Source organism: Saimiri boliviensis, chromosome 8 (genome assembly GCF_048565385.1).
Source record: "Saimiri boliviensis isolate mSaiBol1 chromosome 8, mSaiBol1.pri, whole genome shotgun sequence".
NCBI classification, from domain to species: domain Eukaryota; kingdom Metazoa; phylum Chordata; class Mammalia; order Primates; family Cebidae; genus Saimiri; species Saimiri boliviensis.
The window spans coordinates 63,116,468-63,135,878 of NC_133456.1; the positions used below are offsets into that span (position 1 = coordinate 63,116,468).

Sequence of the window (19,411 nt, forward strand, 5' to 3'; positions counted from 1 at the left end):
TGTCTTTACTTTCAAACTCAGGATTCTTCAGGATAAAACTTGCATATTAAAGGCTCCAGTCTGTAATCCCAGCACTTTGGGAGGCCGAGGCGGGTGGATCACAAGGTCAAGAGATCGAGACCATGCTGGTCAACATGGTGAAACCCCCTCTCTACTAAAAATGCAAAACATTAGCTGGGCATGGTGGTGCATGCCTGTAATCCCAGCTGCTCATTAGGAGGTTGAGGCAGGAGAATTACCTGAACCCAGGAGGTGGAGGTTGCTGTGAGTCGAGATCGCGCCATTGCACTCTAGCCTCAGTAACAAGAGTGAAACTCCGTCTCAAAAAAAAAAAAGTAAAAATAAAATAAAATATACAGTAATCCCTCACCACTTATGGCTGTGCCAACTCATTTTTATATTTCACTTACAGAGATTTTAAGCTTTAATCATTTATATATCTTTCAGTTTCCATAATTATAAAATGGTGGAAGGATTATTGTCTTCTTTGCTGTATACCACATGCATTGGTCTTTGAATTGGATGGACGGGAGTTTTTCTCCCCTCTGCTTAATACACAGATGAGTATACCTAAGAAAAAAAAGTCTAGATTAGATTTTCATAGTACATCATCCTGTACAACTGAAAATGATTCATGAGATAGATTTTAATGCTGAGTATTTATTTTTTAAATGAATCACCTGTATATTAGATTTAGATTATTTAGATTTCTTTACCTCTTTCTTTAAAAAGATGTATATACAAGTGCCACAAATATTATTTCTCAAATTTTGTGACCTTGATTTTGGCAGTTCTGATTTCCCCAGCCTTATTATTTTAAGGAAGCAGTAAGATGTTAACAAAAGGGATTGTGTATTGCAGTGGTTCTCCACCAGGCACCACTTGCCTCCCATGGTTCATTTGGCAGTGGCTAGAGACGTTTTGTTACCACTTGGAGTGAGGATTGCTACTGGATAGAGGTCAGGGATGCAAATATCTTACAGTGTACACAGACATCAGCTCATTACAACCTAAAACTCTTTGGCTCAAGATGTCCGTAGTGCTGAGTTTGAGACACTCATTTATTGTTTATATTAAGCACTTGCTCCCTGCTTTACTTAAGTCAATATATTTCCAATTCCTTTTTCTATAAGGTTCAGCTTAAAGTTCCAACTTTGTCCTGAGGCCTTTCCTTGATGAGTTCTAAACCTGCATTGTGATCTTTAGATTCTCCTCTACCATCACTGAAATCTCTGCAGTTAAGTGCTTATGCTGTGTTATTTTCTGTTTGTTTAATATCTGTAAGTCTGGTTTTCCGAACGAATTTTGTTTTTTTATTATTTTAAGCACACCTGCTGGCAGGAAAAAGTAATTTTGTTAGTCAAGGATTGTCTTATATTTCTTCAGAACTTGTTAACTGCTGTTGATTGACCTTGGTGTTAGAGCTGAGTTGGTAGAATGAAAAGAAGGGCCCAGGTTCTACCTACCTAGTCCTATCTGGTACATGTAGGGGTGAAGGGATAGATCAGTCCCTGTTGATGGCAGGTTGGAATTGCTATCAACTAGATTGTAGAGGAGGTGGTAAAAAGCAGTAGCAAAAGTGGAGTGAAAAGTGACTCCCTAGTTGCATGGAGGAAGGTAGATCCACTTCAGCCGTTAAGCTAGTACAAGTTTTAAAAAAACGGCATTTCTTGTTGGCTGTGGTCATTCTGAGCCATGCCGTTAAGAGTCATCTTTGGTATAGCACTTGTATAGAAGGGAAGAGTCCATGTTGGTATAGTAATAGATTTTAGGGACATTTTCTTTCTTTCTTTTTTTTTTTTTGAGACAGAGTCTCACTCTGTCACCCAGGCTGGAGTGCAGTGGCATGATAGCGGCTCACTGCAACCTCTGCCTCCTGGGTTCAAACAGTTTTCCTGCTTCAGCCTCCCAAGTAGCTGGGATTACAGGCATGCACTACCATGCCCAGTGAATTTTTGTATTTTTAGTAGAGACGGGTTCATCATGCTGGCCAGGTTGGTCTCAAACTCCTGACCTCGTGATCCGCCCAGCGAGGGACATTTTCATAAAGGCACAAAGGCTGAAAATTAAGCACAAGTCAGGTTAACCAGAACATACTATTGGTTGGACTTTCTGTTTTAATTGGTAGGGTGAGGTGGTTGAGTAGATAATAATTTTAATCTTTAGGCATTTTTAGACTCCTTATAATGAGTACGTAAGTTGCCAAGAAAGAAACCCAAGTTTACACTGAGCTATTGTCTGAAAGTTTGTGTTATCTTCTGAAGCTTTTTTTCACCTCATTGGATCCCTTATATGTACAACCGTTTAGCACTCTAATTTGAAAAATTCACTTTCAGTGGCAGATACTTTCCCTTCAGAATTTATGTCAAAACTTTATTGCTTCAAAGCAGCTACCATGGCATCTTCAGATACAAGATTCTGAGCAAGAAAATATGTAACACTTCAAGGTAATTTTACAATAAGAAAAATGAGGTATTTTAGTGTCATTCCATCATTTATATTAAAAAATTACTTTTTTTTTTTTTTTGGAGACAATGTTTTGCTCTTTGTTGCCTAGGCTGGAGTGCAGTGGCGCCATCTCGGCTTACTGCAATGTCTGCCTCCTGGGTTCAAGCAATTCTCCTGCCTCAGCCTCCTGAGTAGCTGGGATTACAGATGCACGCCATCATGCCCAGCTAATTGTTTGTATTTTTAGTGGAAATGGGGTTTCATCATGTTGGCCAGGCTAGACTCGAACATCCTCAGGTGATCCACCTGCCTGGGCCCCCCAAAGTGCAGGGATTACAGGTGTGAGCCACCACGCCCAGCCAAAAACAGTGCTTTTTTTCATTAAAGCAGTCAGTACAAAATGAGAATCCAAAATTATGTTCATACTTGTATCACATAATTTACTTTTTCCATAATAACACAAAAATAAGCAAAGACAAATAATTTTAGAGAGGTGGGGAAGAGGCCTATGGTTCTTAACTGGAGACAGTTTTTGTCTCCCAGGGAACATATTTGATAATGTTTGGAGACATTTATGATTGTCACAACTAATGTGGATGGTGTGCTACAGGCTTCCGGTGGGTAGAGGCCAGGGATATAGTTCTGCATTGTACAATACAAAGGACATCCTTCTATGTCAAAGAATTATATCCAACTAGAAAATGTGAATAGTGGCTGGGCCCTGTGGCTCATGCCTATAATCCTAGCACTTTGGGAGGCTGACATGTGTGGATCACCTGAGGTCAAGAGTTTGAGACCAGCCTGGCCAACATGGCAAAACCCCGTCTCTACCAAAAATACAAAAATTATCCAGGCATGGTGGTGGGTGCCTGTAATCCCAGTTACTCAGGAGGCTGAGGCAAGAAAATTGCTTGAACCTGGGAGGTGGAGGTTGCAGTGAGCCATGATCGAGTCATTGTAATCCAACCGGGGCAACAAGAGTGAAACTCTGTCTCACAGAAGAAAAGAAAAGAACACTAGTGCCAACACTGAAGAAACCTTGGATTGCAAAGAACCTATTAACACACAAAACAAATGTCTTGTGGGCCAAAAAAGGTAAAAATACTCAAGTTTCACTAGCAATGAAGGAAATGCAAATTAAACTTTTTCTACTAGTATATTGACAGAATTTTTGAAAAATTATAGTATTCAAATGAAACATGTTGCTTTATATTACTGATGACACTATAAAGTGTGGTACATCATGTCTGGAGAGTTTTTGAAGGTCAAATCAAAAGTGTTGATATATATATACTTCATATTTTGGACTCAATAATTCCACTTAAATATATTCTAAGGTGATAAATAGATGCTGACAAAGTTCATTATTGGGCTGTTAATCACATAATTACATAATTATTTTTAATTGTAATGAGGTAGATGTGCCCTAAATCTTTTTTTTTTTTTGGTATTTTTTTATTGCATTTTAGGTTTTGAGGTACATGTGAAGAACATGCAAGATTCTTGCATAGGTACACACATGGCAGTGTGATTTGTTGCCTTCCTCCCCTTTACCTATATCTGGCATTTCTCCCCATGCTATCTCTCCCCAACTCCACACCCCCTGCTGTCCCTCCCCTATTTCCCCCCAACAGACTCCAGTGTGTGGTGCTCCCCTTCCTGTGTCCATGTGTTCTCATTGTTCAGCATCCGCCTATGAGTGAGAACATGTGGTGTTTGATTTTCTCTTCTTGTGGCAGTTTGCTGAGAATGATGGTTTCCAGGTTCATCCATGTCCCTACAAAGGACACGAACTCATCATTTTTGACGGCTGCATACTATATTCCATTGTGTGTATGTGCCACATTTTCCCTGTCCAGTTTATCATCGATGCACATTTGGGATGGTTCCAGGTCTTTGCTATTGTAAACTGTGCTGCAGTGAACATTCATGTGCATGTGTCCTTATAGTAGAACGATTTATAATCCTTTGGATATATACCCAGTAATGGGATTGCTGGGTCAAATGGAATTTCTATTTCTAGGCCCTTGAGGAATCGCCACACTGTCTTCCACAATGGTTGAACTAATTTACACTCCCACCAACAGTGTAAAAGTGTTCCTATTTCTCCACATCCTCTCCAGCATCTGTTGTCTCCAGATTTTTTCATGATCACCATTCTGACTGGTGTAAGATGGTATCTCAGTGTAGTTTTGATTTGCATTTCTCTAATGACCAGTGATGATGAGCATTTTTTCATACGTTTGTTGGCCTCATATATGTCTTCTTTTGTAAAGTGTCTGTTCATATCCTTTGGCCACTTTTGAATGGGCTTGTTTTTTTCTTGTATTTCTCTTATAGTTCTTTGTAAATTCTGAATATCAGCCCTTTGTCAGATGGGTAAACTGCAAAAATTTTTTCCCATTCTGTTGGTTACCCATTCACTCTAATGACTGTTTGTTTCTTTTGCTGTGCAGAAGTTGTGGAGTTTGATTAGGTCCCATTTGTCTATTTTGGCTTTTGTTGTCAGTGCTTTTGGTGTTTTGGTCATGAAGTCCTTGCCTAAGCCTATGTCCCGAATGGGTTTTGCCTAGATTTTCTTCCAGGGTTTTTATGGTGTTAGGTCTTATGTTTAAGTCTTTAATCCATCTGAAGTTAATTTTAGTGTAAGGTGTCAGGAAGGGGTCCAGTTTCTGCTTTCTGCACATGGCTAGCCAGTTTTCCCAACACCATTTATTAAACAGGGACTCCTTTCCCCATTGCTTGTTTTTGTCAGGTTTGTCAAAGATCGGATGGTTGTAGATATGTTGTGTTTCCTCCGAGGCCTCTGTTCTGTTCCATTTGTCTATACTCTGTTTTGGTACCAGTACCATGCTGTTTTGCTTACTGTAGCCTTGTAGTATAGTTTGAAGTCCAGTAGTGTGATGCCTCCCGCTTTATTCTTTATTCTTTTTTTTTTTTTTTTTGGACACAAGAGTCTTGCTCTGTCACCCAGGCTGGAGAACAGTGGCGCGATCTTGGCTTGCTGCAGCCTCCACCTCCGGGGTTCAAGCGATTCACTTGCCTCAGCGTCCCAAGTAACTGGCGCTCCCCAACACACCTGGCTAATTTTTGTATTTTTAGTAGAGATGGGATTTTACCATGTTGGCCAGGCTAGTCTCGAACTCCCAACCTCAGATGATCCGACTGCCTCAGCCTGCCAAAGTGCTGGGGTTATAGGCATGAGCCACTGTGCCTGGCCCTAAATCTTTTTGTAAACTGTGATTAATAAATAAATTATGGTACAAATGTGTGGTGCAGTTAAAAATCTTGCTTTTCAAAAACTTTGATCTATGCAAATACCCATAGTGAATATGGAGGGGGGAAAAGGAATATTAAACCAGAATGTCAAATTTGAAAAATGTATTAAAATATACTTTAGTGTTAATGATTGACTGTGCAGATTATGGATACATTCTACTTATATATCTTTCTGTATTACAATTTTTTTACAGTGACCATACTATTGATGTTATCAGAAAAAAAAACCAGACATACTGTTTTTAAATAATATTAACATTTTGGAGTAGTCTCAATATTTTTCAATTTACTGACTAGTCTGTCCTTTATCATATATCACATTTTCATATATGGGTGGGTCTGCATCTCTGTACTTTTCTTTTCCACTGATCTGTTTTAATATTTAGTTAATCAACAAGATGTAATATGATGTGGACTGACAATGTAAAAGAAACCTTCTCTTGTGCCTCACTTACAGAGGTAGTAATTTGTATTTCAGAATTACTCCTTAAATGTTACAATTTTGTGTAAGCAACTCACAGTGTGTTCTTACTTTTGCAAATCTTTCACTTATTTTAGTGTTCAGATTAACTGTACTTGTTTTGTTTGCCTCGATCGTATAATTAAGACAGAATTATCTGATATTTTAAGTCTTGTGATTAAAATACTTGCCTTTTAAACATTAAGTGTATGTTAAGCCTGTCACCTTTAATGAGTAATCAGATCCAGTAGATTTATTTATTCATTGTTCTCAAATTCCCATTTGGTGTTTATTATTGTGCAGTATTTGCTATCCTTTGCAGTAGCTAATAGTAGTAGTAGGACTCTCCTATGCTTGCTTGTGTTATAAGTCTTCCTCACATTTTGTGTGGAATGCAGTTAGGCTGAAGAGAGTACTCTTAATAGAATTGGGAATGGTAGGAAGCAGTAAGTTAAGGGTGGTGGCCATTGGCCACAAAATTGTAGTACCACTTGGGAAAAGAAAAGATGATCTTTCTGTCCTCAGGCCTCTAAAAAATACCTTTAGACTTCAGAGAGTTGTGAGAGAAATATACTTGGATTATGGACTTGTGAGTTCTTATGAAGAAAAAAGTTCAGTGGAAGGGAATAAGAAAAAGCAATTGAAGGGAGGTGATGCTACTTAAAAAAGTTAATGAGTGATGACTTTCAGTAAATTCTTGAGTTAATTTTGGCAAAGTAATTTAAATTTTGAGTATGTATTTTATTGGAGGGGATTTTATGTGGAGAAATTTTTTCTGAGGTTGAAAATTTGTTTATGTTTCATGAGCATCTGTTTAGAATAATTTGATTTTCATATTGAAAAGGAAGGGTTTTTTGTTGTTCTCATTCCTACTCATCCAGTGAGTGTACATTCCTAAGAAAATTGTTTTTGTTGCCAAATTTTTAGTTGATTTGCTCATGGCTTGTTTTTGTGCCTGAATTATATAACTTTTTTTTTTTTTTAAATAATGAGACGGAGTCTCGCTCTGTTGCCAGACTGGAGTGTAGTGGTGCGATCTCAGCTCACTTCAACCTCCACCTGCCTGGTTCAAGCAATTCTCCTGCTTCAGTCTCCCAAGTAGCTGGGACTACAGCCATGCATCACCACGCCAACTAATTTTCGTATTTTTAGTAGAGATGGGGTTTCACCATGTTGGCCAGGCTAGTCCCAAACTCATGACCTCACGTGATCCACCCTTCTCAGTCTCCCAGAATGCTGGGATTACAGGTATGAGCCATCATGTCTGTCCACTGAATTATGTAACTTTTAGGGAAGCATTTTCTGGTTTTGTTTTTATCAAATAGTTGTGCTCCAACAAAAAGCCGTCTCACATTTTATAAAGACCCCTCCCCCATCTATCTGTGGCATAGTATCACTTGAATTGCATCGAATTGGTCTTATTTAGAGTAACTGCTTGATTTATTTGAAAATTAGACTACAGTGTGTACATAATTCATGTCAATTTATGGGGTTTAATTTCTGTTTCAGGAGTTAGTGCCATAAAGTCTTTGAAGCCCCATAGAATTTCCATTACCTGGGGCTCCATACCTCTTGTCTGGCTGTTCCCATTAATGTATGCTTTTTTTGGACCTCAAAGATGTCATGTCAGATGGTTAATGGAAAAATGAGATTAAAACACATCACAAAACCGGATGCATGTGGAAATCTGAACTCAAACTACTACAAATAAGTGGGTTACTGCTAAAGCTACAAAAAATAATTAAGAAATGAAAAGTATAAGCATTCTATTTCAGTATAACTTTCCCTGGTATGTTTAAGTATAAAGTGCATGTGGGGAGTAGTAAAATTTAAAGATAAATTTTAGGAACCAAAAGCAATTGTGTATTAACCAGGATTAATATTAGACATATCAAAAATTCTGTGATCTGCAAATCTGCTTGTTAAACCTCAAATTCCCCTTTCTAAAATAGGGTAGAGAAAGGAGGAAAAAAGTAATCATGCAAATAGCTTTTAATCATCCTCACCAGTTTTAAAAGTATTAATGGTAAAATACAGAATTCACTCATTTAATAGTACGGAATTGTTGGATTACATGGCTCCATTTACCTTTCTGAGGAACTGCCTAAGTATTTTCCAAAGCAGCTACCCTGTTTTACATTCCCACAAGTAATGTGTGACATTATCAGTTTCCCCACAGCAACCCAGCAGCACTTGCTTATTATTCCTCTTTTTTATTGCAGCCACCTAGTGGGTGTTGAAATGGGTGACTCCTTGTGGTTTCGATATGCATTTCTCTAATAGATAATAATGCTGAACATACTTTCATATGCTTATGGACCATTTGTGTATATTCTTTGTGGGGAAATACCTGTTGAAATATACATAATGTAAACCATATCATTTTAACTATTTTAAGCATACAATTTATTAGGCATTAAGTACATTGACAATGTTGTGCTGCCATCACTATCATTCATCTGCAGAACTTTTTGTCTACCCAAACGGAAACATTGTACACATTAAACAGTAAGTCCCCACAGCTTTCTTCCCACAGTGCCAGACTCCTGTCTCAAGATTTGACTATTCTTGATACCTCATATAAGTGGAATCATGTAATACTTGTTTTTTTTGTATCTGGTTTATTTCACTTTGCATAATGCTATCAGGTGTAATTCATGTTGGAGCATGTCAGAATTTCTTTCAGATTAAAGACTAATATTCCTCTGTGTGTGTGTGTGTGTGTGTGTGTATCACATTTTGTTTATCCATTCATATGCTTTTGCACATTTGGGTTGTTTTCACCTTTTGGGGATCTACCAAGAAATGGAATTGCTCAATCATAGAGTGGTTTTATATTTGCTTTTTTTTTTTTTTTTAGGATTCATACTGTTTTCCACAGTGACTGCATTGTTCCTACCAACAGTGCACAAGAGTTTCAGTTTCTCTCCATCCTTGGCCAGCCAATACATGTTCACTTATTTTTTGGATAATAGCCAACCCTGATGTGTATGAAGTGGTATCTCATTGTGATTTGGGTTTACATTTCCCCAAGAATAATGGTGTTGAGCATCTTCTTGTGTGTTTGTTGACCATTTGTATATCTTCTTTGGAGTCGTGCCTAGTTAAGTACTTTGACCATTTTTAAATTGGGTTGACTTTTTTGTTGAGTTGTAGGAGTTCTTTCTGTATTCTGGGTATTAACCCTTTGTTAGATATAAGAATTTGCAAGTATTTTCTCCCATTTCATAATTTGACTTTACTCTGTTGATAATCCCTTTGATGCACAAAATTTTTAATTTTGATACAACTCAATTTATCTGTTACTTGTGCTTTTGGTGTCACACATATATTTATTAAGAGACAGGGTCTTGCTCTGTCACTCAGGCTGGATTGCAATGGTGTGTGATCTTGCCTTACTGCAGCCTCTACGTCCTGGGCTCAGACAGTCCTCTTGCCTCAGCCTCCTGAGTAGCTGGGAATACAGGTGCATGCCACCATGCCTAATTTAAATCAATTAATAATTGATTATTTTGTAGAGACGGGATATTGATGTTTGCGCAGGCTGGCTTCCAACTCCTGGGCCCTAGCGATCTTAATGTCTCAGCTTCCCAAAGTGCTGGGATTACAGGCATGAGCCACCACATCTGGCCCCACATAATATTTTTATGTCAACACTGGTTGCCTTCAGAATATCTTGGGAATATATCAGGAAACTTTCACAGTGGAGAATAAAAATTTTCCAGACTTTTTTTTTTTTTTTTTGGAGGGGGTAGGGAATGGAGTCTGGCTGTGTTGCCCAGGCTGGAGTGCAGTGGTGCCATCTTGGCTCACTACAGCCTCTGCCTCCTGACTTCAAGTGATTCTCCTTGCCTCATCTTCTTGTGTAGCCGGGATGACAGGCATGTACCACCACACCTAGCTGATGTTTATGTATTTAGTAGAGACAGGGTTTCACCATGTTGGCCAGGCTGATCTCGAACTTCTGACCTCAAGTGATCACCTGCTAGGATTACAGGAGTGAGTCATCACACCCAGTCTACTAATCTAAATGAGTTTGTGTGGCAGTCCTTTCAGGTAAAAATGCTGTTCTATGAAAAATAGCAGCTAGTTCAGCTCTAAATAAAGGTATTGTTCGTTGAGAGCTGCGTACCTCTTTGATACGCAGCATAATTTTTAATGTATATTTCTCATTTTGTTACACAGAATATTAAGGTGTATTCAAGGGTTGGAATTTAATGAAATTAGTAATTTTTATATCTTCTCTACTTTAAGTGAAACAGACTTTCTAAATTATGAGTTTGTGGTATTGAAAATGATGGCTTCTATTGCTCGTAATGATACAGTTTGTGTGTACAGTTTGGTGCTACTGCCTTGACTCTTGCTAAATGTATATGTTTTATCCACCATTGCTTTTATACCATGAGTGCAAATATTAACAGTGAACTAGTCAGCCGTTACTGTTTTGACAGTAGCTTTGGATCACAATTTGAAACTGCTGCCTTAGTTTGTAGGGTTGCCGGATGGGATGGAAGGTGATTGCAGATTCACTCTTGTTAATTTGTGTAAATTTGTTGAGTGGTCAACCTGTGTAAGGAGATTGAACTACTGTCACTAATGGTAGTACTGTCTGCCTGAGGAAATGGTTAGCATTCCTGACTCCTGTGTCACCTGGAATTTACACTATTCAGGCATGTATCCTCAAAAAATTCCCTTTATATTAGTGGTAAAATGTGAGGAAAGAGGGATTAAAAAGGTGTTTATGTTAATTTGATAAATGAATAGATACATAACTTTTGTCTTTTAAGTGACAAAAGAGCCTGAAGATGTTAACTGAAAGGGAAAGAAAAAGGAGAAAGTAGTTTATTTTGTTATTTAGCAGATAACAGACAAATTTTACTAGTCCCTGTAAGCATTGTAACTTGGATGATGAAGTTATGGATTCATTCTGACTTAATAGGTTAGTAACTAACACCTCCCTGGTTAGGTTTGTTATGACGGATAGTCAAAATGCTGCTTTAAATATGGTAAGAATAGGACCTAACACACCATAGACTTTCAGGCAGAGGTAGTTCATTTAAAAGATTAAAGTCAGACATCTGGGTTTTGTTTGGTTTGGGAGCTGTATAGCATCAGGATGGAGTTTGTGAGGTAAATGAGGCATGATACATGCTCCTGAATGACAGCATTCTCATTACTAATTATTCATCTCCTAATTTTGTTAGCATTAGTGTTGTATATTCTACATTTGTGCTTTGTGTTCAAGAATTGTAAAGCTACATGGTATTATATATTTTTTAATTTTTTGCTTATAGGATTCAGTGGTCCCAATTTAAAGGCTATTTTATTTTCAAACTGGAGAAAGTGATGGATGATTTCAGAACTTCAGCTCCTGAGCCAAGAGGTCCTCCCAACCCTAATGTCGAATATATTCCCTTTGATGAAATGAAGGAAAGAATACTGAAAATTGTCACTGGATTTAATGGGTATGCACTTAAAACTGTTTTTAAAATTTAATTTTTAGCAGAACATCGTAAATTTTTCTTTTAGTTTTGATATCTGGTTGGTAATGAAATATCCATTAGAATAGATTCTTTGTTTCTAGTGACATGTAGTGCTGGATGACTTTTACTATTTAAAATATTTACATCCTCTTAAACTTGAACCACCTTTTTAAAGGTATCGTTGAAAACATACATTTATCAGGAGACATTTTAATGGTTTTTCTTTCCTGTTCTGTGTCTTCATACTTCATATAGAACCTTTATATCACTGAGAAATCACATTTCTTTTGAAACGAAATACTAATTTATGAAAGTAGTTTAGTGAGTTTTTGTTAGTTTTTTTTTTTTTTGGAGTCCCCATTTTTCCCTCAACCACTTGTTAGTTAGAGGTAACCATTTTTTGGCCCTTTGTAAAACATAAAAAAAACACCAAAAAGGTACTCTGTGCAAAAGTAAAACTCATTTTTAAAGAAATGTTACTGTGTTGCATATTCTGTCATTTTAAATTATATCCTTTTAGGACTTTTTTTTTGAGAGAGAGTCTGGCCATGTAACATTCATTCATCAAGAAACATTTTAATGGTTTTTCTTTTCTCTTTTATGTTTGGTGTTATGTCTTCATACTTTATATAGAACCTTTATATCATTGAGAAATCACATTTCTTTTAAAATGAAACAGGAGTTTATGAAAGTTAATTTTAGTGAGTTTTTGTTTAGGCTTTTTTTTTTTTTTTTTTTTGGTGGAGTCTTTACTTTTCCCTCAAGTAAATGCTTATATTAGTTACACGTAACCATTTTTGGCCCTTTGTAAAACGTGAAAAACACCAGAAAGATACTCTGTACAAAAGTAAAACACATTTTTAAAGAAATGTTACTGTGTCTCATATTCTCTTATTTTAAATTTTATTTTTTAAGGACTTTTTTTTAAAGGATTCTTACTCTGTCACTCAGGCTGGAGTGTACTGGTGTGATCTTGGCTCACTACAACCTCCGCCTGCCAGGTTCAAGCAATTCTCCTGCCTCAGCCTCCCAAGTAGCTAGGGCCACAGGCGCGTGCCACAATGCCCAGCTAATTTTTTTGTATTTTTAATAGAGACAGGGTTTCACCAGGCTGGCCTCGAACTCCTGACATTGTGATCCTCCCACCTTGGCCTCCCAAAGTGCTGAGATTACTTCAGACATGAGCCACACCTTGCACAGCCAGGATTTTTGTATTTTCATGGTTTCCTTTATTGAAGGGAAGAAGTGTTTGTGAAGTTCAATTGTTCAATTTAGTTTGACATTAACTTGGGCTGTTAACAGTGATACCAAATATAATAGATTGTGAGTTTTCTAACCAGTGAATTCATAGAGTTAGAGATGATTTTTGAAGGTGTTTCAGATTGTATTTTTATATAGCTTAAATGGCCTGATTCTTTGGATATTTAATTGCATAGGATTTTGAAATATAGTATAATCCCATTAACAGTTTGCTGTATATCATATTCTTCTGTTTTTTGCTTTAAGAATTTTGCTTAAACCGGGCGCAGTGGCTCAAGCCTGTAATCCCAGCACTTTGGGAGGCTGAGGGGGGTGGATCACTAGGTCAAGAGATCGAGACCATCCTGGTCAACATGGTGAAACCCCGTCTCTACTAAAAAAAATACAAAAAATTAGCTGGGCATGGTGGCGCGTGCCTGTAATCCCAGCTACTTGGGAGGCTGAGGCAGGAGAATTGCCTGAACCTAGGAGGCGGAGGTTGCGGTGAGCCGAGATCGGGCCATTGCACTCCAGCCTGGGTAACAAGAGCAAAACTCCGTCTCAAAAAAAAAAAAAAAAAAAAAAAAAAAAAAAAAAAAGAATTTTGCTTAAAATATCAAATGCCTTATGCCTTGATTTTTGGGTCCGTTAACAAAAATATTTGGGGGAGAAATCACAGCCTTTTGTTTTTGAGGTTCATCAGTTATGGTAATTACCGCTGAAGGCCTGTGATGGGAAGGAGACCTGTTTTCACTGTGCACCTTGTTGGACTGTTTAAATTATTTAACCATATGTGTATGTTTCCTTATCAATATTAATTTTTAAAATTTTCAGAAAAAAAATATTTTTGAACACAGTTATCCAAGCAGCAGCCACATAATATTTTAGAAGCATGTTGCTTAAGATTTACTATTGAACTAAATACATTCAAGATAAGAATACTTCTGAGGGTTATTTATAAATTGTACATATGTATAAATAGTACTTAGACATTATAGTGACTCATCATTTATTTTAATAAGTTAGGGCCATCATTCAGAAATAAAAATTAAGGTGAAACAGGTCAAATTGTACAACTGCTTTAAGCGAATTTACTTGTGATTGCTTTCAAATTCGGCTTGGCTAGAAACAAATACATGCATCATGCATACATTATAAATGTATAATTGTATGTTATGTATATTTATGACATAAATATAAACATTTGTAATTTCTTAATCTGTAAGAGGTCATTCACCTACTTCAGAAAATGATTTGAACAGTCATTAAGTGGTTGAGCATTTTTCTTTTAAAATTTTATTTTTGTGCAACAGCTGGGGCTGCAAATACAAAAAAGCTTTATTTTTGAACCATAAGTATTTTGAACTTTTATTTATTTGTTATTTACTTGTGTTTGTTTATTTTGAGATGGAGTCTCTCTCTGTCACCCAGGCTGGAGGGCAGTGGTGCCATCTCGGCTCACTGCAGCTTCTGCCTCCCAAGTTCAAGCGATTGTCCTGCCTCAGCCTCTCAAGTAGCTGTGATTACAGGTGTTTGCCACCACACGCAGCTATGTTTTTTTTTTTTTCTATTTTTAGTAGAGATGGGGTTTCACCACGTTGGCGTTGGCGAGGCTGGTCTGGAACTTTGACCTCGAGTGATCCGCCTGTCTCGGCCTCCCAGAATGATGGGATTACAGGCATGAGCCATGGAACCTGGCCCGATCTTAGATTTTAAATTTGATTTTTCAGAATGGCAGTTTATGAATCACTTTCTCTGAACAGGCAGAATTTAAGTCTTACTTATATCAGTGATACATCAAGTTTTTTTCTGCATTTAATGTATTCTTTTTTTGTCTGTATTTTAATATATTGGTATGTTGAAACATGTTTATAAAATTTTTCAATTTGATCTTTGTGTTTGGGTTGTTTTTTCTTTTTAGATGGCCTTTCAGTTTTGTTGCCCAGGCTGGAGTGTAATGGTGCAGTCTTGGCTCACCACAACCTTCACCTCCCAGGTTCAAGCAGTTTTCCTGCCCCAGCCTCCCAAGTAGCTGGGATTATTACAGGCATGCACTACCACACCTGGCTAAGTTGTTGTAGTTTTAGTAGAGGTGGGGTTTCTTCATGTTGATCAGGCTGGTCTTGAAATCCCCACCTCAGGTGATCTGCCCACCTCGGCCTGGCAAAGTGCTGGGATTACAGATAGGAGCCATGGTTCCTGGCCTGTGTTTTACATATAATTAAAACTTTTTAAAAAAATGTTTACTAAGAAGTAACATTTTGTTGGTTTTCTACCACTTTGAGGTTTTGTCCATCCTAGTACATTCCTCGCTCCGTTTGTAATAGATTATCTTTAAATTACAAAAATGGTGAATATTAATGCTTTTTAAAATATTCCCACTGTTAGAGAAGTACATAAAGAATGAAAATGGAATCATGGGCTGGGTGCGGTGGCTCAAGCCTGTAATCCCAGCTTGGGAGGCCGGGGCGGGTGGATCACGAGGTCAAGAGATCAAGACCATCCTGGTCAACATGGTGAAACCCCGTCTCTACTAAAAATACAAAAAATTGCCGGGTGCGGTGGCTCAAGCCTGTAATCCCAGCACTTTGGGAGGCCGAGGCGGGTGGATCACGAGGTCGAGAGATTGAGACCATCCTGGTCAACATGGTGAAACCCCGTCTCTACTAAAAATACAAAAAACTAGCTGGGCGTGGGGCGCGTGCCTGTAATCCCAGCTACTTAGGAGGCTGAGGCAGGAGAATTGCCTGAGCCCAGGAGGCAGAGGTTGCGGTGAGCCGAGATCGTGCCATTGCACTCCAGCCTGGGTAACAAGAGCGAAACTCCGTCTCAAAAAAAAAAAAAAAATTAGCTGGGCATGGTGGCGCGTGCCTGTAATCCCAGCTACTCAGGAGGCTGAGGCAGGAGAATTGCCTGAACTCAGGAGGTGGAGGTTGCTGTGAGCCGAGATCGCGCCATTGCACTCCAGCCTGGGTAACAAGAGTGAAACTCAGTCTCAAAAAAAAAAAGAAAGAAAATGGAATCATGCTATGTTCTAGTCGTATTTTCCTTTTAGAGAAGCTTTGACATGTCTATATTATTACATTTAAAGCTATGTTTTTATTTATGTGAAATGGCTGCATTGTTTTCTCTTACGTGAATGGATTGTAAGTTTTTTTTTGCCTGTCCTGACTGGTGGTAGGCGTTTATTTTTTTGGCTGTTAATGAGCAATGCTTGGAGTGAGCATCCTTCCACATATCTTTTGACGAATATCATGTTTTGAATATATGTATAAATTGTTGCTTTTTTTTTTTTAATTTGTAGAAGTGTAATTGGTAGGTTGGCTTATGAACACTTAATTTTCAGTTTATCAGTACTGCAAAATCAACCTAGCAGAATGTGGTTGTTGATGCTTTTGTTGGTAAGAAGTGCAGATACTGTAATTCTTCTGTACCATATATGTGTCTGTATTTGTGTTTCTTTGATTGCAAGTGAAATGGAACATCCTTTTTTATGTACTACAGTGTTTCTGTGAATTGCCCTTTATATCCTCTCTTGGCTTTCTTTTGCTAACTTTCTTATTGGTAAGTTTTTGTTTGTTTTTGCTTTTAATTTGTAAAAGTTTTATATTAAATGCTTTCCAGTAATTTGCCATAAGAAAGATTATGTTTTCTAAAGTTATTTTGGTATATTAACAGAGTATAAATTTTTCCCTCTTTGAAGTGGAAATTGTCCATGCACTTAATTTACTTGATTTCCTGAACTGTAAGCTTCTGGAGAGCTGAGGTTAACAGTCTTTTTCAAACAAGGCCTAGAAGAGTGAGTGCCTGAATAGAGTAGGTTTTCAGACAGTTATGGAATGATTAGATGGATGGATGAATGAGTAAAGAAAAGAAAAAATATTGAATAACTGGGAACTAGAAAAAAAGAATAAAAGTGTGTTTTTTTCTGTATTTTGTCTAATGACGCATAGAAGAATCACAGTGGATTGCTTAATTTTTTTTTTTTTTATCATTTTCTTGTCTTTTAAAATTACTTTGGAACTTTAAAATTTTGTAGACGATGGATTATAGCTACTCCAAAACTGAAGTTACAGTTTCTCAAGTGACAAACAGCAAAAATTAAAATGAACAAAAACTAAAATTTTTAACGAAATGGTCAATTAAAAGACCATTTTATGCCTTCTGATTGGCATTAGATTTACTCAAACCAGGACCATTTATTATAGAGACCATGAATATAATTTAGAAATTGCTAATAGGTAATAGTTCATTCCTATAATGATATACACAGAGGCATTTTGAGGGATAGAGAGCATGTAAGTTACATTCCTGGCAGTTTTAAAACACACCATTTTGGCCAGGCACAGGGGCTCAAGCCTGTAATCCCAGCACTTTGGGAGGACGAGGCAGGCGGATCATGAGGTCAAGAGATCGAGATAATCCGGGCCAACATGGTGAAACCCTGTCTCTACTAAAAATACAAAAATTAGTTGGATGTGGTGGTGTGTGCCTATAGTCCCAGCTACTCAGGAAGCTGAGGCAGGAGAATTGCTTGAACCCAGGAGGTGGAGGTTGCAGTGAGCCGAGATTGTGCCACTGCACTCCAGCCTGGTGCCTGGTGACAGAGTGAGACTCTGTCTCCAAAAAAAGAAAAACCATTTTATGTTCTCTGAATTTTTCAAAATGAAAGAATAATGAATATAAAAGTAAATTAATCCTTGAAGTGTTGCCCCTCTCTTATCAATGCTGTTAGATCTAAGTCCTCTCTAAAATAGGCAGTAAGCCTCCTCACTCTGTGAATAGTAGATTAAAATGGCATTGTTCTTTATTTATGATGAGGTCTGGAAAAAGTGGAAAACGATTTGATACCTAATAATCTTTATATTATCTGTAAGACAGGTACAGTCAGTCACAGCTGAGAGTACTGCTCATGATCTTTTAAAGTTATATATGACACTTTTATACTCCAAAATCTGGATTGTAGAGTAAAACATAACCCCAGTTTGGTATTTAGTTGGTGTGTTGTTTGCTTTACAGTTAGCTCTAGATGATTCAGGGACCGAGAGACTGGGTCCTTACCCTTTTCTTACTTTGTTCTCTGACTCTGTTAACCTACTTTATTGCTTCCTGATTTTTTGCTTCTCAGTTGGCTCGGGGAAATGGGTTTTTGTACTGTTAATTATTTGTATCAGTGTTTGTTGAGTATATCAGTTAAAAAGTACTTGTGGCAGATTACACACACATTCACCACCCTTATTTGTTTTTTCTTTACCCTTTCCTTTCTCTTAATTACTCAAGAATTGGCATTATTTAGTAACTATCCCTCTTTACTATTCCCTATTTGGTCTTGTCTAGTGGTAATATGGTTTGATTTGATACTCTCTCTAATAGACTTCTTAAAAATGGAAAATAACAGTGAATTAACTTTTTCTTGCTAGTTATTGATGCAAATAAAATAACACTTCAGACTATAGGAACTCCACGAGATGCTTAACTTTATTAAAAGCTTTGACAATTGCTATAGATTAATTTTGGGGTTCCTTATTATTAAAAGACTCAAAGGCTGTCATTTGATTTGAGGTGTAAAATCATACTATATGTGTATCAATTGGTGTTTTTGTTTTGTTTTGGTTTGGTCCGGTTTGGTTCTTCTATTGACTGGGCTGGAGTGCAGTGGCGTGATCACAGATCACCGAAACACCCCCTTTCTGGGTTTAAGCAGTTCTGCCTCAGTCACCTGAGTAGCTCGAATTACAGGCATAACCAACTATGCCCAGCTAATTTTTGTATTTTTTAGTAGAGATGGGGTTTCACCATGTTGGCCAGGCTGGTCTCAAACTTCTAACCTCAGTTGATCCACCTGTCTCGGCCTCCCAAAGTGCTGGGATTACAGGTCTGAGCTGCCGTATCCGGCGTCATATAAATATTTATGTATGTATATGTTTATGTTAGTGTTAAAGTCTGAGTACAGAAAGAGCATGTTGCTTCCGGTAAAGCTAATATCACAGGATTGTAACGGTATTTCTGACTTTCGTAATGCTTCGTAAGTGTAAACAAAATTTGAGCTTGTTCAGCCTTTGGTAGCAGAGAGATTGTTAATTTCCATATAAACATTTTAAATCAGTATTTCTGTTAACTAAGACACCACTAATGTGGTCATTTAATCAGAAAAGACAGTAAAATCCACACACATACATATGCATAAAACAAAAGTGACTGTTTTTTGTTGGTTTGTTTGTTTGTTTGTTTGTTTGTTTTTTTAGTAGGATGTCAGATTTTTGGTCATTTCTTTAACTTTTTACTCTAATAACCTCTGTGCTACATGTTACATTGCTTTTTTCATGTGGAAAAGTTGCTTTTGTAATACAAAATTAGGGTAGTTAACTGATTTTCTCAGAGTCTGGATGAAGTATGTGCTTAATTTTTGAGTGCCTTCTTTCCAACTGTGTGCTTTTATAGATATTTATGTTACAATAGAAGCTTAGGAAATTATTTCTTTAGGTTTTAGCCTTATTACTGA

The 19,411-nt window shown here is 37.4% G+C and overlaps 1 protein-coding gene and 1 long non-coding RNA gene across 3 annotated transcripts in view; both read left to right on the forward strand.

The window, feature by feature from the left end:
- The window catches only part of PPP4R2 (protein phosphatase 4 regulatory subunit 2), a 76,076-nt gene that overhangs the window by 40,146 nt on the left and 16,519 nt on the right, over nt 1-19,411 (forward strand). The window contains exon 3 of one of the 2 annotated variants that reach the window (XM_003939452.4): nt 11,482-11,652. The exons of the other annotated variant lie outside the window; for it this stretch is intronic. Coding sequence (XP_003939501.1) covers nt 11,482-11,652 — 171 coding nt within the window. The remainder of the gene's footprint in view (nt 1-11,481; nt 11,653-19,411) is intronic. 2 annotated transcript variants of the gene reach the window in all.
- Nucleotides 11,662-13,515, forward strand: LOC141585392 (uncharacterized). The gene is made up of 2 exons (XR_012518826.1): nt 11,662-12,671; nt 13,380-13,515. It is a non-coding gene; the product is annotated as an uncharacterized LOC141585392 (long non-coding RNA).